This window comes from Neopelma chrysocephalum, unplaced genomic scaffold (genome assembly GCF_003984885.1).
Source record: "Neopelma chrysocephalum unplaced genomic scaffold, ASM398488v2 Primary Assembly neopelma1_76, whole genome shotgun sequence".
Taxonomy (NCBI): domain Eukaryota; kingdom Metazoa; phylum Chordata; class Aves; order Passeriformes; family Pipridae; genus Neopelma; species Neopelma chrysocephalum.
Genome location: NW_020897737.1, coordinates 8,259,994 through 8,284,020, shown reverse-complemented (window position 1 = coordinate 8,284,020; position 24,027 = coordinate 8,259,994). Strand labels below are relative to the sequence as shown.

Here is a 24,027-nt window from a genome sequence, read left to right as displayed (position 1 = left end):
AGACAGAGAAGGTTATATAGTCTTTCAAATACTTGAAAGGGGAGATATCTGCAGTAGCTTGTCTTAAAGGGAGGCTATAAATGACCAGCACTAGAGAGTCAATATTGTTCAATATTTCTAATTTCTACTTTTGTGTAATGGGTTGGGGTTTTTTCATATCCAGAAGCACTGACAAATAACAAACTAGTAATTTCAAAAGAAAGAGGTAATATATACAGCCTAACTATCAAGTTTGAAAGGAAAAAAGGATGATGAGGCACATATGTTTATTCCAGTGCTACCGAGTTAATTACTAGAGATTATAATTTCCAGGTATAGATTCCATAGGAAAGCAAATTCAAGTTTTCTAGTTTTTGATGCATAGGAGGTATATAAGAAATAGCTTGGGTTATGCAAGGGTCTGGGTAGTTCTGTAAGAATCGGGAAAAGTTGTGTAATCATACAATTGTAGTAACTATCTGTTTTTAATAGAGGAAAAATAAATTTGTTTAAATATGCCAGAAAAAAATTAGGAGCTACATTCACATTGTGTTGGAAAAAAATCACTTATTTAGCTGAAAAAAGTATTCGTGATATTAGGGTAAATCCATCAGTATTACTGATGTCCTTGAAAACTTAAGACTAGGCTATGTTTGAAGAAACTAGGCCATGTTGTTATTTTTAATATACTGGGACCTATTATGTGAGTAGTTTGATTTGTGATAGGAGGAAAGAGATTGAAGATGGAGCAATTTTTCTTATCGTTGACATTGTTTGCTCAGTTATAGCTTTGCAGAGCAGGTAAAATATCAAAAAGTCACAAATATCAGAAATTGCAAATGAACGTGGTATCAAATCAGGCCATAGTCGCAACTTTGTACTATTATGTGTAGAGGTAAATGGAAAAGTTTTTTGACAGAGGCTTGTCTTTACATTTTGATGCTACATCAATACGGAAAATAATATATTTTAGTGGCATGCATCTGTGCTGCAAAATCAGGGTGTAGATTTTTGGACTCAAAGTTCAATTTTATGTGTTTAACCTGAAGCATTATAGTTAGTATGCAGTAGCAGTGGAGTTTTTGCAGAAAAAAAATCTCTTCTTTCTCCCTGCAGTATTTCCAAATCAGTTCTAAAATTAAATTGAATTAATATACTTATAAGAAGCAACTGTGTAATTTAGGTTAGGAACACAAAGTAGACCTCTGGTCATGCACTTTACAGTTTAATACTGAAATGACTTTCATCACAATTTTGTGTCACATTAGAAAGCAACATGAAATGTGAATTTAAAGGAATATGGCCTATTTTAAGAATTACATCTCACTGGAAAAAACAGGAAAGTGATGTTCCTTTTTTTTTTCATTTTTATTAATCTGGTGAATATCTTTATAAAACCACAAGCAATTTGATTGCAATGTTTCGGCATTTGAAGACAAATACTGTTTATCTAAGTTGTTTTTAAGAAGGTGACTAAATTGCCAAGGTCAGTTGTCATCTGAACCAATAATGTATCTGTTTTTTCAATGCCTCTTAAGTCCTAGAGAGTGTTTTTATGGTGGGTTGACCTTGGCTGGACACTAATTGCCCAACCAAAGCTGCTCCATCACTCCCCTCCTCAGCTGAACAAGGGGGAAGAAAATATGACAAAAGGCTCATGGATCAAGATAAAGATAGGGAGAGATCACTTACCAGTTACCATCATGGCTAAAACACACTCAAATTGAGTAGATAATTGGATTTATCACTAATCAAGTTAGAGCAGGGTAATGAGAAGCAAATCCAAATCTTAAAACACCTTCTCTCCACGCATCCCTTCTTCCTAGGCTTAACTTCACTGATGAGTTCTCTACATCCTCACCTCCAGCTGTGCAAGTGGATGGGGAATGGAGGTTGCAATTAGTGCACCACATGTTGTCTCTGCTGCTCCTTTCTCCTCAGAGGGAGAACTCCTCACGCTCTTTCCCTGCTCCAGCATAGGGTCACTCCCACAGGGTGTAGTTCTGCACAGACTGCTCTGGTGTGGGTCCCTTCCATGGGGTGCAGTCCTTCCAGAAGAGACTGCTCCAGCGTGGTTCCCCTGTGGGGACACAAGTGCTGTGAGCAAACCTGCTCCAGCATGGGCTCCTCCCTCCATGGGGTCACAGGTCCTGCCAGGAGCCTGCTCCAGCACAACTTCCCACAGGGTCACAGCCTCTTTTTGGGCATCCACCTGCTCGGGCATGGGGTTCTACACATGTTGCAGTGATCTCTGCTCCACCATGGACCTCCATGGGCTGCAGGGGCACAGCTGCCTCATCATGGTCTGCACCACGGACTCCAGGGGAATCTCTGCTCTAGCACCTGGAGCATATCCTCCCACTCCTTCTGCACTGACCTTGGTGTTTGTAGGGCTCTTGCTGTCACACATTCTCGCTTCTTTCTCCCACTGCAATTGCACAGAATTTTATTCCTCTTCTTAAAGAAATTATTCCAGAGGTGCTCCCACTGTTGCTGATGGCTTGGCCTTGGCCAGCAGTGGGTTCATCTTGAAGTCAGCTGGCATTGACTCTTCCAGACATGGGTGAAGCTTCTGGCAGCTTCACACAGAAGCCACCCCTGTATCTCCCTCTCTATCAAAACCTTGCCTTCAAAACCCCAAGCAACTTTATAACTTGTTGTCCAGACAAGGGTAAAGGAAAGCAAAGACAGATTTTTGAAATGTCTTTGGGTAGGGGTAGGAGGCAGCTTTTAGACCCATAGCAGTTGCATTCAGAAGATCTTCAAAAGCCAATATCAAGTCATTCAAAGCTGTGAAAAGCTAGGAAATTGAGATGAAGTTGATTAATATGTTCAGAACACTTTTATTGCAGGAGGTATATGTGAGGGAAAATTTCAGTTTGCAAGCCTTGACTTCCTCTTTCCTTTTGTATCCCTGTGGATTTAAAGGTATGAGAAATTTCCATTAGAGGAAGAGACAAATTCAAGTTAACTTTTTATTATTACAATGAGTGGGGAATCAGATCTTCTCACAAACCAGCTTGTCACCTTGGTGAAATTCATGGTAGTAAGTCTTACTGGGTGATATGTGCCTCTCAAGAGCTAACTATGCAGAGACATTCATTCAGGGAAATTCAATAAGAAAAACTGGACGTGCATTTGGAATTATATTTGATAGTGGTACAGACGACAGTGACAAGAATATAGAATTACTGTAGCAAGCTGAGGTGTGAAATTACTAGGCCATTAAGCAGACTACTGCTTTTTGAAGGACAGCACCTTAGACTGAAGAATTTGTATAGGTTAAATAATAAAATTTCAGCTTTAATGACTTGTCTTATGAGGAATGAATTTGTCACTTTCTAGAGGGAAGAGGTGCAGTCAAGGGATAAAGTCTGGAAGATATTAAAACTTTCAAAAAAATCTGGGACTAGCTGATTAGAAGCTTTCAGTGGAGTATGAGACATTGTGTATCTCCATTTAATTTTTTAAACTATACAATTGTGGAGTAACATTTTACTCAATTTTTTTTTGTGTATAGTATCAGTCATGAACAGTTAGTAATGCATCTGGGGCAATACTGGACTTCATGTCTTTCTAATTAAACAGCATCAAAATATAGGACAAAATAGAGAGAGCAGGATAGAATAGTAGTTTCCTAAGGCTCTCCAACAAAGCAGTTTGCATAACAAATCAAGCAATTTTTTTTTTATATTCTTCATAAGCTATTTATATAAACTGTGGCTTAAGCCACAAATTTATAGTTTTATTCAAAGTGAGAATGAAATCTCCTTGTAATTTTAGAGTATTTATTGTTTACTCAGAAAACAGGTCTGTGGCAATTCTTTTTTCCTTTGGTTTCTCTTGTACAGCTGATATACAAAACCAGTAATACTGACTACATGAACCTAGGTCTGCTTTATAGGGAGAATCTGCCCAGAGCCTACTGTCACTTTTTTCAAATGCTGCTCTTGAACAGAGTTGATAGTAATATTCAATCCATAATAATGCCCATAATTTATTCTAAGAATAAAACACTTTGTTTTAAATTCTTGTCAACTCCTTAACAAAACCTGCCTTCCTTCTTTACTGTTTTTTCACCTCTTCCATCTCTATCATCTGTCCTAGTTTTCTATAATTCATAATAAAAACACAATAATGTAATGCACAAAAAGCAATGAAGATTGCACAGCTGTTTATCACCAAACAGCTAGAAAGCAACATATACTCTTTGTTGATTGTTTTAGTCCTACTAAAGTGTTAGTGATGTGTCTCCAGATTAAATCATTGGGATTTAACTGCCTAGAAAATTAATTTCTTCCTTATTTCTAATAGAATCTTGAACAGAGGTACATACTCTTAATGGGTAAATTCATTCTGGTAACCAAATGCTAGCAAATTGTTTTGGGGATAGTTTTCCACCAAATGTTTTCACAGTTCTCTGATTTATGTTATTGCATCTGGGTAGACACTTATGTCAACAGTATGGCTTTATACAATTCAAGATAGAAGAAATTTTTATGTAAATGACTGAAGAATAGCACATTAATGTTGAATTTAAGACTACAGGTTTCTGAAAGTGGTGCATAGTACCTTTGCATGCTTTCCTGGATCTGTTCCTTACCCTAAATGAAGGAAAGGCAACACATTATTTTTCACTTAAAACATTTTGTGACCATTATTTTTTCTGACAGAAATTAGCTTGTTTGTGGTATTTCTTAGTGTTGCTGCAGGGCTTTTCCATAACAATAAATTATTGTTAAGTACGTTTATCTACCACAATGAAAAGAGGAAAGTGATCCTAAGATTGCTCAAAGAATAGTGTCTGATTTAGTTTAATGGTAAAATGCTATTTCTGTCAATGACAAGAGTAAATGAGATTGCAGAAGGGGTTGTCTGATGTATGTTCAAGTTAACTAAGAAATAACAAATAAGGCAAAACGATGCCATTCAGGTACCCTCTCGTGTAAGTGGTTGAGGCTTCTGATGAATGTTTAATTTACATAATACAGGCAAAGCAAGCAAACGGATTTACTTCAAATCCTCATCCACTCAATTTTTTTTTCTGCTTTAAATTATATCAGGAATCTATCTAAAAAAATATTTTCTCTTTTTGTCATATTGCCTAGTCATTTGTCATGAGCATTGTGAACGGCATCAGGAAAAAAGTGGCAATTAAGAATGTGATGATGTAACATATTTGAAATTGCTTGGTGAGTTCTTTAATCAATTACATAAGTTACTTCTCCTTATCTACAAAAAGTTTAATCATGGTTCCCTCGCAATAAGCAGGGACATCTTCCACTAGATCAGGTCACCAAGAGCCCTGTCCAGCATGACCTTGAATGATTCCAAAGGTGAGGCATCTACCACCTCTCTGGGCAACCTGTATTCCAGTATTTTACCACTGTCATTGTGAAAAAATTCTTCCTTTTATCTATATGGTGAGATCTTTTCTGAGTTTGTTTTTTTTTAATATTATATAAACATATAATTTTAATTAAATTTGTTTGCGCACTCTGTTCATAAAGAGATTAGAAACTGCATAATTGCAAGTATAAGTATCTCCAATGGCCTTCTGAGTAAGTTGGGAATCCAAAGGGCAATGTGCCCTTTTGTTTGCCATTTCTGTATGAAGGAGTGAAATGCCAAGTGAAACTACAAGAAACATTCGATGTCAATATTCCTTTTGTAGAACCATAAACCTTTGGGCCTTGGGAGGCAAGGTTGTGCAGGCTCCCAGCACCTTGCCCTCATGCAGGTGTGTGGTAACGATAGAGGGGAAGTTAATAGGAAACTACAGGTTAATAGGAAACTATCGGTGCTGACAAATTTGGGATACTATATGTAAGTTGTGAAAAGCACCTTTGTGGTTAACAGCTCTGGGATGAATGTGTAAAAATGTGACTTTTAGCAAAACAGTTAAAAAAACTTCAGTTCAAAATGCTTTAAAAAAATCACTAAATCTCTTCATGGGAGGCTGTGCTTTGTACAGTACCCACTATCAACAAAAATCTTTTTCATGGACCATAGAATCTAGACAAATTTCATCAGCACATGTCTTTCTGTTTAGTCATGTGAAAAGTGTCAGATGCCTGGAGTACTAGGAAAAAAATAAACTCAGATTGGGTTCTTTATGATGATCTGAAATGCAGATGGCCAGAAGCCTTCTCTTATAGCCTTCTCTTATATTCTGGTGGAAGTTCACACTTCTCCTTCCTATGCATCCTTTGCAAGGTTCCCATTTCAGCATTAAGGATCTTCAGTTCCAAGACTCTCTGCAATTGAGCCAGCTATTTTCTTTTTTTTACTTTGTAAGCAAAGCCTATTACATAATTTTGTGGGATAAATGAGAAAATTCCCTTTAATTTTTTGTCAATTGAAATAAGTGTGAAAATCATGTACTTGTTCCTTGTGTGTGTGTGTGTCTATGTATGTGTGAGTGTGTGAATGCTGGGGGAGGAAGAAAAACTAATTTAAGCTGCTGTTAACACAGGAAAAACTCTCAGAGTATTTAAATGAGCTTTTAATTAGCATTTCAGTTTATAATAGTATACTGATTGGTCATTATTTCTGTAATTTAGAAAAGGTGATGCAGAGATAACAACTAAATTCTAAAAAGTTTTCTTCTAAAAACTCTGGAGTTTCAGAAGTAGAATTTCCCTTCTTTGTTCTCCTTGCCTTGATCACCTATTCTGAATGAGTAGGCCTTCCAAATATAAGTAGAAGCTTTGTTCTGACTTATTTTTTTCAATAAGTGGTCGTGCTGGTTTTGGATCTTAGCTTCAAACAGGCGCATGCAATAGCACAAAGGTTTCAGGTGCCTTGCTGGAAAAAAGGCACTTATTGTATTATATTTTTCCTCAAACTATATATTGTTATGATTTACCCATGTAATGCTCCCCACTGCATAACGCAAAGGCTCTACTGCTAAAATCAGTGTGAAATACAGTGCATATGTACAAAAGCTAGGTATTCATTTTAAGCTAGGCATTACCAAAACTGAAGTGTGTAGTAAAAGGGCCAATTCAGACTTGCAATGGTAGACAATATTTGCATTTAGGCAAACTACTTGGCCATTACCGCTGTTTATTGCTAATAGTGAAATCCTGTACCTGAAAATAACAGTTCGACCAGGTACTATTGTATTAGTGTGCATCACAGAAAGAAAATAAAATCTGATACCTCAAAGGAAGAGGATTTTATGTGTCTTTTCTGGGTCTTAGAAGATCTTGCAGTTTCTGCTACAATGGTATCTTAAAAAACTACATGTTCCACAGGCAAAGCAAAGTGTGCTGGGACACTGTGGGCCAGCAGGTGCTTGATGCAACGTGACTGGACTGTCACATAGCTTGCCAGGATCCTGCAGAAAAACGGTTCTCATCCTATCAAGACATAATAAAACAGTATCCAGATTACTGCCACGTTATGCTCATCACTGCTACTTCTTATTCTGAAACTGTGGGACATGAAAGTAATTTGGAAAAAAAACCCCAACATCAGCAGACCAGTTTTTACTGAGAGGAATGTAAGAAAGGAATAATTTTGCAGGGGATTCTCCTCTATAACAACCTAAAAGAAACTGTAAGAAAACCAAACAGAAAGTATAGTAAGAATAAGTTAGATCTCAACAGAGCAAACCTCTGCCTCAGCTATGACTCCTGTCCAGGACTGTGGGTAAATGCCACAGCAACCTACTGACATTTTCTTCTGTGTCCCAGGGTCTGTTGCTGTTGGTGTTCAAGCTGTCCATGTAACATCTGTGCAAAAGCTGAGATAGGGCGTGCAGCTGACTCCCTGCAGTTTAATGAATTAATAATAGCTGGCACCTGAGTTTTGATTGTCTTAGAACAAATTGACTTCCAGAGTGGTTCAGTTTGTGGACTTCAATCATAACCTCATGACTGAAGATATATGTCGAAAAAAGCATGAGAAGTAGTTATGTTCATCTTTTACATTCCTGTAAAGTGGTATCCTGCCAGTTTTAACTGTTTCATGGACAAATTTTATTTAATGTTACTATGCAGATTTACTGACAGGCTCTGCAATTTATGTTACGCACTTAGAAAGAGAAAACGAGCATATAGTGTTTTTGTAGGGTATGATAGGCTGAAGTATTTGGTTTCTTCCAGGAAAGATAGATTCAGGATTTTACTTGAAAGCATTTGTATGTAGGTAGGATTTAGACACACTTCCTGAAATTGTGAAAACCTATCGTAAGTATGAATATCACAGTGGAGATTTTTAATTTTTTTTTTTTCCGGTTTCTGTTTATTTTAGCAGTAAACCATTGAAAATGATTTTACACTTGCCTGGTTGTATATTTTGAGTAATTGAAGGAAAAAATACTCATGCTCTACTGATGATTAAAAATATGAAAATATTTATTTATTTATTTATTTATTTATAGTACTGACTTTCTTAGGAAGGCAGTGTTAAAATCTAACAGATTCAGAACAGTGTTGTAAATGTGAGGTGAGATAGCTACAGGGATAATCATTTTTAAATCATAAAAGATGTAGAAAAATGTTTCCCCATGCATTTAGTAAAACTTGATAATTGTCCATGTTGGTTATTTGTGGTAGTTTTTAATTCTGTTGTGTAAGTAGAAACATTGTAATACTTTTTTTTAGATAAAAGTTCCCCCCAGTCCTTTTAAAAAAACAAGACAGACAAACCAAAGACTCCAAAGTAACCAACCAATAACAACAAAATCAACCTCCCCCAAACAAACAAACAAAAAAAACCAACAAAAACAAAACAAGCAAACCCCACAAAGAACCCCAAAACAAAAAAATCCAAAACAAAACAAAAAATCCCACAAGTGAATGGATTATTAGGCTTGTTGCAACTGGAGAAAAATATGTTCTTTAATGGAATCAGAAGTATTTCAAACTCTCTACATCTACCTGAAAGGAGATTGTAGGCAGGTGGGCATCGGTCTCTTCTCCCAGGCAACCAGCAGTAGGACAAGAGGGCACGATCTTAAGCTGTACCAGGGGAAGTTTAGGTTGGATATTAGGAAGAAATTCTTTACAGAGAGGGCAATCAGGCATTGGAATGGGCTGCCCAGGGAAGTGGTGGAATTCTCCGTCCCTGGAGGTTTTTAAGATGAGACTGGATGTGGCACTTGGTGCCATGGTCTGGTAACCACGGCGGTGTTGGATCAAGGGTTGGACTTGATGATCTCGGAGGTCTTTTCCAACCCAGTTAAAAAAAACAAAACAAACAAAAAACAAACAAACAAAAAAACCAACCAAAGAAACTAAAAACCAAACCAGTCTCTGCTTTCCTGAAATTCCTTATTTGAGTTGATAGCTAGTAGGGACTCCACACACTGTGCTGTTCAAACCTGACAGTGCTTTATAGGCTGTTAAATAAATGTGGTGTATACCTTTGGGTGTGTAGAAGTATATTTGTTCACAAGTTTTACTTATTAATTGATGTGCAGAGTATTGCTGCAATGATCTCTAGTAGACAAGAATACAGGAGGGGATAAAAGGCTGTAGAGGTACTGAAAAGTACTTGTTACAAAATCATGACATGTCTTTCTGTCTACTTATCTTTGGATTTTTCATTTGGAATTCAGAAAAGAGCAAAACTTTCACCTCTTTCCATCTGGCCAATATGCAATGAAGCATTTTTTCATGAATACGTGTATGTGCTGTGTATTTTACAGGAGCTTCAGGATGGCATTGGGCGACAGCAAACTGTTGTCAAAGCACTGAATGTAACTGGTGAAGAGATTATTGAGCAGTCATCAACAGCAGATGCTAAAGTACTGAAGGAACAACTGGAAAGTTTGAATACCCGGTGGCAGGAGATCTGCAAACAGCTGGTAGAGAAAAAAAAGAGGTAGGTTAAAAGGGACCAAAAAAGAAAAATATTGAAAATTATTTTTAGTTATTTTAGATTTGATTCTCACTTAATATTTCAAAGGAGCTCTCAACTTCTAGAGTTCTCAACTTCTAGAGTTCTCGTATATATAAGGAATTATCAGTAATTAAATTTCACATCCACTATAATTTGTTAATTTTTTGTTTGGTTTTCTTTGCTACCTACCCCTGTCAATGACTCCCCACTCCCTTCCAAACTCCACATTTTTATAATTGCACTCTTACTGTTTTAAAAAAAAACACAAATGAACACACATTATTACTTGATTTAAAAATAGCACAGATTGGAGCTTCATTTACGGAATTTACAATTGACTTATAACCTTTCTATTTGATTGTATGTCATTAAAATAGATCTCTGTAGTACTAATAATACATTAGCTAATTGATACAGTTAATCCTAATCTAATTCACTTATCATAATTAATGCCATTAACATCTACATTTCATAGCCTGGATAAAAAGAATGGATTGCTCAATTTAATGTTATTTATAATAACTTTCGCATCAGTTTATTTTTCTTATGCAGTCACAGGAAGCTGGAGTGTTTGGGATAGAGATAATGCAAAAATGGCTTTACATCTTTAAAAAGAGGATTTCCAATTTAAAAAAAAAATTGTTGATGTTTAAACTTGGTTTTGTAAAAGCATATGTTCTTAACCTAGATGCTAGGCCTAACTGGATATGCCATTCTGCTTTAAAATACAGTAGAAAATAGAGGTAGAGCTTTCTTCATCCATGTTTTTTAAAACCCAGAATTATAGAGGTACATTAATGAGTGCTAGAGATCCACGGGAAGAACTGGTAGTGTGCAACGAATTTTGTTAATTCTGATTTTTCTGTTCAGAGCCATGGAAGGGAAAAAGCTGTGAAAATGTTTACTAGAGTCATAAGGGAATGTCCTCAAAGGTTATTACTGAGTATAATCATGATCAAACCTTCACTTGGGACATGTTGGGCATTGGAACAGGCTGCCCGGGGAAGTGGTTGAGTCACCATAGAATCATAGAATGGTTAAGGTTGGAAGGGACCTCAAAGATGATCTATCTCCAACTCTCTGCCATGGACAGGGCACTTTCCACAAGATCAAGTTTCTGAGAGTCCCATCCAGCTTGGCTTTCAACAGTTATGGGGATGAGGAATTCACAACCTTTCTGGGCAACCTGTTTCAGTGCCTTACCACTAAGAAGTAAATAATTTCTTCCTAATGTCTAATCAAACCTTCCCTCCTTCAGCTTAAGACAATTCCCCCTTGTCCAATCACTACATGCCCTTGGGAAAAGTGCCTTTCCAGCCTTTCTATAAGCCTTCTTTAGGTACTGGAAGGTGCTATAAGGTCTCCCCAGAGGTATATAAATGTAGAAACGGTACTTAGGGACATGGTTTGGTGGTGGACTTGGCAGTGCTGGGTTAATGGTTGGACTTGATGACCTTACAGGTCTTTCCAATTCAAGTGATGCTGTGTTAGGGAAGGAGGTGCAACATGTAATCTACAGCTGTCAGAAGCTTCAGGGATGCCTTAAATAACTCTTTCTTCTGTATTTCCAGGTGTTGATGGTACTGCAGCTTGTTACACAAGGGAGTCCTTGGCCTTTATTTGTCACACTAAAAGCTGTTCTTTTGTACATTGGAAACCCATCTGTGTTTCTAAGCATTAACTTGTTATGTAAGTGCCAGCACTTACAAAACAATAACACATCATTTTAATAGCCCTGTAAAGTTCTTCAGCAACACAGAGGAAAGAGATCAATGGTTGAGCTTTGTCTGAGACTATGAAATGTGTTCCAGTTGTTAAGATTGGTATTGTACAATCCTTCATTTTTCAGTAGAAATGTCTATCTGAATCTCTTCTGGTTCAATGCAGCATTAGCAGGATTACATGGAATTTCTTGGCACATTCTATATTTTAAGGAAGCCTATGATCTGTTAAGTGGGAATAGAACAGTTATGTTCCCTAGATGAACATAAACACTTGCATATGCAAGTCCTTTGGTCTGTTTAGTGTGTTGACTGATTGGTTTGTTTTCCTCTGGAGAGACAACTTGTATAATTTCAAGGACCATGATTGCAGAGACCTCAGTCAGTGAACTTTGCATGAATAAATGCATCGCACCAGAAGGAATACTGATAGTGTTTTGTTAAACTGATATAAATGTTCTTGGTCTACTGTAGTGAGATTTTTGCATTGGGATGGAGGAGTTTGTGCTTCTTTTCATCGCCCAGTCTTCCTGACTGTGTCAGAGCCAGGAAATGATTTTTTATTCCTGGTCTTGAAAACAGATTCTACCCTCAGCTTAGCTGCTACCTCCCAGTGTGTTTCTTTTGTTTGTGGTTTTGTTTGTGTGTTTTTTTGTTTGGGTTTTTTTTTTAAATTTTATTTCATCTTTTTACTCTCACAGACTGGATTTTCAAAGGAAAGAAACCTATTTGACAGGAATAAGTGGTGTGTCCTAGCTAGTTCTCAATTTTTGATGGTCCTGGGCATGAAAAGACCATAGGCTTATCAGCTTCACAGTCTTTATATAGCCATGGTGTCATGGGATTTTCATGTCTCTTATGTTTGACATCTTTTAGTTTTTCATTAGTTGTCCTAATTGGGTTTGGGGTACAGTCAGGTTCTCTCTTTTTGGGACTTGAAACTCGTGTGATCCAAAGTGCTCTAATTTATGATTAAGATCAAAGCATGATCAAAGCACACAGGGCAAGTTGAAGGAAGTGACCTCTGCTTGCAATCCGAAAGAGCCAATATAGTCACAGCATTGCCCAATGCATGTGTTTGCACCATGTCAAATATATCTTAGTATCTTATTAGAATATAAATGACAATAAATGTGGGTCAAGTAACATATGAATCCCTTTTTCAGAATAGCTTTAACAGACTATTAAAAAAAACACAAAACAAACTCAACTGCTAAGTCAGAATGCATATATTATAGATCATGTAAGTTTTCATAGTCTTTTAATATTTGCTTATCTTTCCTAAAAAATAAAATATTCATGGTTAAAAGAACTTTATTATTATGAAGGGGGTGTTAAGATTTTTTTAAAGTCAATTTTGAAAATGAGAAAATAGAACTGTAACGGAAGATGTTGTTTTAAAGGAAAGCAAACTGGGTATTATATATTTTCTTTTAATAATTTCAAAGAAAAATAAAATAGTTTGAGAAACTACATTTCTAACATTTAGAACCTTCTTCAAATCAGAAAATAAAACTCTCAAAATTTTTAGTAAGTTTTATGTTTTATTTTTTTGCAGTCAATACATTGTGCTCTGCTTTCAAAGCTGTTTCTCAGTAGCTCAGAGGAGTAGTGATCTATTAATTTTTTTTGGCTCAGCAGATCTCAGGATAAAGAAAGTGGAAAAAAAATAGCAATTGAATGGATTCCAAAAATGAAATCTGACAGCAATTTCAGATTCAAATGTAATGTTGCTAAGCATTATTTAAATGAGAAGGAAATTTTAAATACTTTAAACTCTGTTTTTGCTGTTTACTTACCAAGATGGAAGAAATTGATTTTTATAATCTTGTTTACAGGTGAGGCATCAACATGCCATTTTGGGCATCCTTCTAAAGTACATAGTTCATATTTTCAAGACTTTAAAGATCCATTATGGAGTGGAGGGTGTAGGTTACAGGAGTAACAGAAAGCAACACAGAGTGTTTTTGTAAGGTGCATGAATGTGAGAATTTAGTTGAAGACAGGAGGTGTATGGTGACATTTCCAAGGATGCCGATGACATTAAGCCTTGGGTAGTCAAATGCTGAGTTGATAGTGGGAACTCCAAAACTGAGCACATGGGCAGATGATCTTCATCAGAGACAAATGTGAAGCAATGAATATGTTTTAGGCAAACGGATCATACCATGCTTAGATGATGCTGAGCTTGTTACAACTCAAGAAAGTGATCCTGGTTTTGTCACTGACAGTGTTTTCAGGCACAGGATGGAGTGGTTACATAAGTAAGGGTATTATGAAAAAAAACACCAACAAAAATGTTGATTTGCTGATATCAAATGTTGTGGTGTGCTCAAGTTGGTTACTGTGTACAGATCTCTCTACATGTCAAAGGGACTTACAGAAAGTATAGATGAAGGGGGACAGCTAAAATGACCCAAGTTTTAGAGTAGCTACACTGTGTGGAAAGACTAAGAAGCTGGAGATCTTCAGTCTGGAGAGAAATCTCAGGAGGGATATGACTGAAGTTTACGAAGTCATGGCGATAGGTAAACTGAATGTGGAACAACATGTTATTCACCTAATTTCTCAGTGCCAGAAGTAAAGGTTACTTGTTGAAAGTGTAAGAGAGAGTAAAATGGATTTAAGATTTACATTATAGTTTCTGAATGTCTAGGTTATGCTGGCCAGAGAAGGTTATGATGGAAATTATTGTGACTCAACTCTATATGATGACAGTGGATCCTGGAAGAGTATGAGGTGAATGGAGTAAAGAAAGTAGCCAGTCTTAATTCCATCTCCTGTTAGCAATGTTGGTGGCACTCTCTTGGGGTAGCTTTTCTCATGCACTCAGGCATTTTTCAGGTTCTGATGCAATGATTATATTTTGAGTATAGTATGGCCAGTCTTCGCGAACGAAGATTTTGGGAAAGGTCTTTTACCTTTCAAGCCTGCGCAATGGATTTTTTAGGTGAGACACAGCCTGCGCTGAACTGAGCCCACCCTTTAATCCTAAGGTTCATCTGCCGGGGCCAAGCAAGCTTGGACAACGGCAGTGAGGTCCTCAGGACGTAGGTTTGTTTAGAGTGACCTTCTCATAGATGGATGGCCTCACAGGCCTAACGGACTCCATCTGCCCGGGGGAGTATCCCTGACCGGGAATCGAACCCGGGCCGCGGCGGTGAGAGCGCAGCATCCTAACCACTAGACCACCAGGGGTCCCCATATTTTGAGTAGGGGAGGAGGAATTCTACAAAATTGTTTTGTCAGTTTTTCTGAGGTTGCTCTGTTTAATGGTCTGCTATTTATTCTGTACGGGAACATAATATTATCACTGCATTGATAAAGAACTCTGTAAATTCAAAATATTTCCTGTAACCACCATGAACCCTGTAGTTGGTTGACTTGAAAGGGGAAGATTGATATGGAATATAATTCCAAGTTTCAACATGTTAATACAGTTTTCATAAATAATTTGGAAGAAATATTAAACTACCTGCTTAATAAGAACTATAAACCTGATCAAAAACATGATATTCTATAAATAACTGAAACTGATCATAAGTTCACTATACACTAGTATTAATCTCAGTGATAGACTGGCAGATTTAATGAATGAAAATTATTTGGACCACAAAGGTCAACTTAATTAAAAACAGACAGAAAAATAAAACTAAATCTCAAAACAATTTGAGGAATGTGTACTGCTCTTCAGTAAAAAGAAGCTTGTTTTAAGTTTTAGAAGGTCAAATGCAGAACCCAGGCAAAGCACAGTCTTAAAATTGACTTTGAATCTCCTATCTTTGGTGCTAAAGATCAAGAGGTTGTGCTTGAGTTATGTTTGTGTAGGATTTTATCTTTCACTTGCCTTTATCTAAGAGTTTCAAAACTATAGAAGTTTGAATTCAGTGTTTAAAGTTTCTCTGTCTTGCAGTCTAATACATCCAGCTAAGAATTAGGTGAGAATGTCATTTTATCTTACTGCAAACTTTGAAATAGACCAGGCAGTGGAATAAAGTGGAACTTGATTGAAAGTCTGATACACTGATAGTTAGTAAATTGGGAATTTAATTGAGGTTTTGTTAACATTTTGCTGCAAGTGGCATGTTTTGGAGAAGTTTGTACTCTGGAACAGTGTTACCCAAACTGAAATGTGGACTTTGGAGACCAGGGGAAGTCTCAATGATCCTTTGAATAGATGCTACTAATCCTTGAACAAAGATGGGGAAAAAAGAGTGTCTGTTTCTCTCCCTCTTCATACTGCAGCAATCATTTTTAATACAGAATCTTCTAAACTGCACCAACAGAAGTTCTCTCTGCCTTTTTGTCCCCTGAGACACATCAGGCCATATCACGCTGTGCATGTCTGTGCTGAGACACACCACTGGGACAGTTGAGTTTTGGATGACTTAAGGATGCAGTGGCTTGCCATATCCCTAAATCCCTGTGTGCCCTTGAGTGCCTGGGTGGCAGCAACCCAGGGCTGTGGCAGCAGTGTGGTGCTGAACCTTCACTCCCACTGCAGGAACACAGGGCCAGGCAGAGCTAGTCAAGGGAAAGTACATGGAAGGAGAAGCAACATCTCAAGTAGGAGCTTGATAAGGGGAACACTCATAAATGAGTTGATGGCCTCATAACGGTAGTGCTGGCTGGTCTTTTTGTTTTTCACCTTTGTTAAAAATTTCTTGTGCAATTTTTGAGAACAGATGCTTGGGAATTAGATTCCTTCACTGCTTCAGAAGTAATCAGTTTGGAGTTTTTTATTCATCACGATCCTGACATTTGTTAAAATTGGGTTCAGTTGAATGGAAGAGAATTTTTCATTATTTTAGCTGCAAATACATTTACACTTTTAATGAGTTTGAACCTGCAGACTGCCTGTTCAGATCTCTAGTCAAGCGAGTCTGAAGTAATTATGGAGAGAATGACAGAACAAAGGCTGTTTACCAGAATACTTCCAAATACTTTCCTGAATGTAAAAACACAAGCTTTCTGTTCTAAATAAAACTAATTGTTATAAAGTAAATATAGTTTTTAGTATTTTTTATACTGTATCTTCATTAAAGTATTCTTTTTTTTTTTCCATAGCACATTAGCTAAAAGTGATTGATTTCCTTCACCTGAACACTCAGTATATTGAAGGCTGTGATTAGCTTCAGTTGCAATTTAAAAACTGTTTTAGGATGGAGAGATTTCATGACAGTTAAGTCAATAAATGTATTTTTTCTTTCCAGAATATAATCAGCTACATATTGAATTTTTCTGAATTTTCTTTTTTTGACTGTTCAGATTTCTTATGATGAATGACTAGAAAAGAATCACTGGTGTAAATTGGTATTTACAAGTAGTTTAGCTAAACTTCTTACTGTTTAGTATTTACATCTAAATTCAAATTTTCTAAAGTTTATGTGGTACTTTTCATTCAATTATTTAAAGTTCCTTACCTTAATGAATCATATTTGCACATTCTTTAGAGAGGGAATGGAAATTAATTTTTCCTCAGTAAATGTTTTCTCTAAATTGTTGTTACTATTTTGGTGGCCTCATATTCTCAGTAACATCTACTAAACACATTAATTCCTAATCTTAGAAATACAATAAATACAAAATCGACAGCTGAATGTTAAAAAATAAAAAGACACAAAATATTATTGGACTTGCACATGGGAATATGAGTCACAAGTGTAGATCTGTCCTACTCTTATGATTGCATATTTTATTTCTATAGCTGACATCTCCCAAACAAATCCAACATCACTTACTTGCAGTTACAAACTCTAAACATCTCATGTGTTTCACAAACTATTTACGGGTTGCTGTGGTATTGGTACCACATTGTTGACTATGGAGAAAATACATGAGCTGCAATATGCATTCCTTGTGGTTTCTAGACACTGCAAATGAAAACATAAGCTTACTTGAAATAGGCTATGAATGTTTACATAATGGTTAGCAAATATAACTAAGGATTAATGGTATTAAGGGTATTTTGGGGACTGCCATAAGAATTTGATATTGATTCAGTTTAATGCTGGTAGGAAAACTAATCTGTGATCAATGAAATATCATATATACAAAATGCTAATAGGAAAACTAATGAATTTACTACTTAGTAATAAATACTGAATATTAATATATTTGCTTCCAGGAGTATAATTGATATAAGATTAATATAAACAGCTGTGCAGTCAGAATAGTTGACCAAGGGACACTGTGAATTTAGAAATACAAACATAAATCTGCCACGTTTTAATATGGAAATATGTACTTCTCTGCTATAGTTCAAACGAGATGGGTTATATTTCAGTGTTAATGAAATAAACCTTTCACCAACAGAGAAGCAGTTTCAAAGTTCTTTGGGAAGTTAGGCTAGTTTTATAAGGATAAGGCAGTAGTATATAACAGCATGCAGACCTGTGCTGGAGATGAACCTACTTGGCTCCATAGGGCCAGCTGCTGAAATGAAATCTTATTCCTCAGTCACCTGCTTCTCAACAAGACACTCTCCGCTGCTTTCTTGAGAGCTGCTCTTTCCTTGTCTGAGTCGACTGGTGGCTCTTGTTCTTTACTCCATTTTTTTTAAGGCTTGGATTTGGAAGCCCATACTCCCTAAATAACAATTAACTGTTAATTTTTTCATTGCCACCATAAATTTAAACACCTAGAAATTACATGTGTCTGTTGTTCCAAATGTAATTATGGTGATGGAAATCAGCTTGTTCAAAAGGTGTAGTCAGTCACTGAGTTAAAACTTTTAATTTGATTAGCTGGTTCAGCTAACACAAAGTGCTTTATTTTACTGTCTTGTATAATATGACACTTGTCATGCAGGATGTTATTTATAATAGAAGTAACATTCTAGCAGGTCAAGAACGAATTGTAAAGTAAATTATAAAGTGCACCTGCATTTCTCATTAATTGCAATGGACCTTTTAATTGCTATACTATATACTGTTCCTGACTAGAATGAAGAAGTAGATCTTTATGGAATGCTTTTTGTTTCTGAACTCTGAAACCTTCTGTGCATGTGTGTATACACATATATGAATTATATGTATGTGGAGGGGTGGGGTGTATACATGTATATGTATAAAACATCTCTAAAAGAATTCCTGGAAAGTCTTAGGCTAAAAACATCCCTATCATACTGAGCAACATTTAAATTAGTCATCAAAGTTAAAAGAAAAATAAAAATCTTTCCTTCATGATAGGAAAAGTTTAAATGTTTTAAGGGTTGCAGCTGAATTCATAAGGGTGATAAAACTGACAGTGTACTTAAGATGAAAAAGGAATCTTGCCAATTGCTATCTCTTCTAGGAGACAAGAAATCTTTTTGATTTCTCATTCAAAATACTATGCAGCTCAATAATTTTGCTCGTGGGTGTATTGAGTTGAACGCTATGTCTTTTCTGTGCCAGAATTAAAGTATTTAAACTTGTATCTTTCTCAGATACATCCTTAGGGTACCATCACATAATGTCTCCACTGAGCTATGCACTTTATAAATGAGTAGAAGTGAGAGGAAATTAAAAAATGAAGCTGTTCCTGAGAGCTTAGGTCTCAGGAAACCTGACCAGGTTGAGGAACAGAGGTTTTATTATGTGGTTCACAGTGTAACATTGGACGATGATTCCCAGATTTCCATAACTGGAGCAGAAAAAGATACTGCCTCAGAAAGATTCGAAGTTATGCTTCTGCTTTTAGGATTACAGGGAGTTAGTGTTTCTTTATTTTTAGCATCTGCCTCAATTTCACACAAAAAAAATATTTTATCTGGTTTTAGATAACCTATTTTGGCTTGAGACGAGCATTTGACCTTTTTGACATAAACACTTCTCAGTGAAGAACACTGTAATAAATGTAATGCTATAAAGTTGGTTCTTCTCTGCATGTCCTGTACAACCAAAATGAGTAAGTCTGTGCATCAGGAAGGTCCAGAATTTCTGGCTGCATAACAGTACTTTATAAGAGATTCAGAGACTAGTACATAGAAATATTAGTACAAGAAATACTAGAGTCCAGCTGCATCAGGACTTTTTGTTGATCTGGTTGCATTTCCAGAAATCCTGGACAAACAGTAGTCCCTGAAAACTGACACTCAGAATTCCATTAGAAAATCTAAAACAAAACCAAGAAAGTAGGCCTGTTAATTCTTTTGCTGTTTATGGTGTTCACTTTTTTATGTATTTGTTTGTATAAATGTAAGTATATGTGTTCATATATGGGTATACCTATATTTTATATATAAAGACATAAATAGTTTTGGAGGATTTTATTTTCACAGTAAGTCTCATCTCCTTCTTTTTTCTCTAAAGAACAATTTGGCACCAGTGGCTTGTGTTTGTTTAATTCTAGGCAGTTACGGAAAAGTAACTTGTTTATGAGCTTAAAATAAAAAAAGAACCTCATATGTGTAGTAAATATTAGAATATACTGTATTAAGAAGAAAAGCAAATAAATCTACTGATTTAAAATCTGTTCTAGATCTAAAGCAGGAACTCAATCTAGAACTGTGTTGAAAGACTGTTGAGAGAGAAATTTGCCAAATGTTTCAGCTTATATATGTTAATATATTAACTATATTATATAATAATTTTATTAATTTAACAATTAATTATTGTTTATCGTAATAAAATATAATATTACAGTTAATTCATTTTTAAATCCAGCATTTTTGTGCTCTAAATGTAATTATGAATGTTGACTTTTGGGTGTTAAAGATTTTTTCTCTTTGGTAAAGGAGACTGAGAGAAGATCTTACCAGTCTCTACAACTACCTGAAAGGAGGTTGTAAGGAGCTGTGTGTCAGTCTCTTCTCCACAGTAACAAACAATAGGACAACAGGGAATGGCCTCAAGTTGTGCCAAGGGAGGTTTAGATTGGATATTAGGAAAAATGTCTTCCCAGAAAGCTGTCCATGGAAGTGGTTGAGTCACCACCTCTGGAGGAATTTAAAGAACATGTAGATGTGGCACTTGGGGAAATGGTTGGGTGACAGACTTGGCAGTGCTTGGTTAACAGTTGGATTCAATGACTTTAAAAGTCTTTCCTTGTTTCTAATCAATTTTATGATCCTTGGCTGGTACAGAGGCTTCTTCTTTCTTCACTCTCTAGTTCTCCTGAAGACGTGGCACGTTTAGGGCAGCCAGGCTGTGTGATGTAGCATCTCACTAATGAGGTCTGGTCAAGAGTGTTGTGTTTGATACTTTGATTTTTACTCTGTTACTTCAGACGGGGGACTATAGACCCTGTAGAGTGCTTATTCATCTAGTGTAGTGATGCTCATCTTGCAAAGATGCCTTGTTAAGGAAACATAATAAACACTAATAAGATGAAATACAGCAAAGCCCTAGCAAAAGTTCTGTTAATGTGCAAGTTTTGTAAAAGAAAAGTTTAGTTGTATACTCTTAGTTTGTTGTTTTTTTTTAATAGTCAGCATTCCAAGCACAGAACTCTTACTCTCCTCAAATCTAATCTTAATCTAGACAAATTTCTTGCTTATACGGTGAGGTCAGATGTTTATTTTTCTGTGAAATGGAATATAATTTAATTCAGCCATATGCTTACGCCCCTCTTTGCTAGTACAGTTTTCAGTGCTGACCAAATCAGACTTCTCCCATTTTACAGTGTAACCTGGATGATGTTATTTAAAACGAATTTTAACAACTCTTATTTTTTCTTCCTTTGTATTCGCCCTAAGCAAATGCTTTTACTTAAAATATTAAGGAAGTAGCTTTCTTTACTTGTAAGTAAGTGTTTCAAATGCAGAACACTTGTAGTCACTTGAATACTTTCATTCTCTGGAAATTACAATGAGGGAAAAAAGAGTCATATAAGATTTTAATGACAAAGTTTTTTTAATATAGAGTGAAATGTTTTGGTGGTTTGGATGCACAAACATCTGTAAGAGAGATACTGACTGTTGGAAATTCTAAATTTCTATTCTGCTTGAATAAAAGCCTAATCTGTAGTTTCTGAGCTGTTTGTAAGACTCTGTGTGTGTTGTGTGTGTGTGTGTATGCATGTGTGCAGGCAACTGTGTCAACCAACAACTGTTTTCAGTACCTTTTTTGTTAAATGATGTGATACTGACACTTTTTCTTGATTCAATTTTGCCTGAAGCTTAGTCCTGTAACTTTTCTAAAGATACTTCTTTGCTTAAGCCGGCCATGAGAAAACATAGTTTCCTAAAAAAAAAACCCCAAAAACCCCCCCAACAAAACAGAAATTAAAAGAAAAAAAAAAAACCACACCAAAAATTGCAAAGAAAGGAGAGCATAGTTCAAAATAGATGTCATTCCATGTGACTTCTCAGTGTGTTTTGTGGGCAGTGACCATCATGGTAAGTGTGGGGCACCAGAGAAAGCTCATATAATTTTTCTGCTTTAATATAATTTTGCATCCAGAAATAATATATTAATAATAGCAACCTTGATTCTTCACTGTCATGTTATGTTCTTAAATAGTAATACAACTTTTTGTTATGTGTAATGTAAGACTAACCTCTCAGGCTCAGTTGGATCTTGGAAATTATCATAACAATATAAAAAATAATAATAATAAAAAAACAACACAAAAACCAAACCAAAAAAAAAACCAAAAAACCCCAAACCAGTAACCTGGCTTTACATCTTTTTCTTTGATCTCAAGTAATCTTAACGAAATAATTACAACAAAACTATTATTATGTAAAAGTGATTGTTTAATTTAATTGCTAATGATTTGATCTTTCCATACAGGTAATATTCAGCGTAACATCAGTTTTGTGAATAAGTTTGGTGGATAAATTACAAGCGTTTTATATAAAACATAATTTTTTTCTTCAGACGGGATCCACTCGTAATGTAAACCCCAAAGGGTTCACATTCTGTCAATGCTCTTCCCTGCTGCTCTTGAAATTTTTTTGCACGCATGTCTTGATAACTTTGGAAGCTTTTGCACAAAAGTTCACATCTCAATATATTTATATAGTCATGGTGAAAATAACCCTACCTGACTTTAGACACCTGCAATGTTAATGTTTTGGATGAGAAAATGAACAGATGAGTTGAAGATTGAGACAAAGCAGACACTGAAGTTATGTGCCATGCATAAATCCTCTCCTTTATTATGGACTGCAAACCTCACCTACTTTTTGTGAATCTTGACTGGAATGCTTTACACAAACTTTGTGACACAGTCACTGAAATATTTTTTAGCTCAATATGTTCAAATGAGTCTGTGTCACTTGTAAAACTTGGTGTTAGAATCCTTAGTTGCTGACACTGGACTTCCCTGCTGTTAGTTCACACAAAATTCTAGTCTGAATAATTAACAGTTCTAGGTTCTGGTGTGCTTGTTTGCTACCTGTCCTATGTAATTTGGAAGCTGAATTTGGTGATGTTACAAGCTATACCTTGAGCTTTTCTTTTAAAATACATTTAATACCATGTCAAAAGAGTGTTTGTCTGATAATTTTGATATGAAGAAATCTATGGCACACATAAAAATAATTAATATAAATGATAAGAATTAGGTATGCCTCGTGTTTCAGTATGGATAAGCACTTCAATATAAAAATAAGTTTATAGAAACATTGATTTCAAATTTTTATTACAGGCTAGAGGAAGAAAAGAATATTTTATCAGAATTTCAAGAGGATTTGAACAAGTTGATTTTATGGTTAGAGGAAGCAGACAGTGTTGTTGGGATTCCCCTTGAACCAGGGAATGAAGACCAGTTGAGAGACTGCCTTAGTAAAGTAAAGGTATTGTAAGCTTTATTCTTAATGTTCTCTCACTTTATGAATTCTACATTGAAGAGAATTAAAAACTATTTTTTGAAAAGGTTTCTCCCATCAAATACAGGATTCATTTAACAATTTTAGATAAATCAAAGCAATGGAATTTCAAAAACCAAGAACAAATATATACTGATCATATTAAAACCAGAAAAGTTGTGGAAAATATACTAAAAGTAAAATATCTGTCACTAGGCAATTAATCATTATCTTTTTTGTCCTCTTAATTCAGAACTTGACTGGTTTATATGTACAACATTTCTCTATAGATGTCTTGTTAACGTTTTATGACTTCTCACTTGTTAAATGGTATTCAGTATTTCACAAGGGTATCCAGAATTGTATGAATAATTATAAATGTCAACTCATTAAAATATTACTGCAACATTTTCTAGACTAAACATCTAGGTGACTTATTTTTAAAAACGCTTTAACCCTCCCCCATCAGAATATTAAATATTTGTTTTTAAGGGCTGGAATATTTTCATTAATAAGTTAGAACTTTGATACTGCTTATAAATGTATTCAACAGAAGTTGCTCTGTTTAATTTTTTGAAATGTGTTCAATAGAATGACTCTTTTATAATTTGTATAATAATAAATTAAACTGTATTTGAAAATTGCATATTACTTATGGAACATATGCCTAAAGGTTTCCTGTTCTCTCTTGAGGATAAGGACCTAGTTATGCTTTATGTCAATCCAAGCTGAACAAAT

At 35.7% G+C, this 24,027-nt stretch overlaps 1 protein-coding gene across 12 annotated transcripts in view; it reads left to right on the top strand.

Moving 5' to 3' along the window:
- DMD (dystrophin) overlaps positions 1 to 24,027 on the top strand; it is a 1,013,774-nt gene that overhangs the window by 590,626 nt on the left and 399,121 nt on the right. For all 12 annotated transcript variants that reach the window (XM_027688940.1, XM_027688937.1, XM_027688948.1 and 9 more), the window contains 2 exons: positions 9,638 to 9,813; positions 23,130 to 23,277. In XM_027688940.1, the coding sequence (XP_027544741.1) occupies positions 9,638 to 9,813; positions 23,130 to 23,277 (324 nt within the window). The remainder of the gene's footprint in view (positions 1 to 9,637; positions 9,814 to 23,129; positions 23,278 to 24,027) is intronic.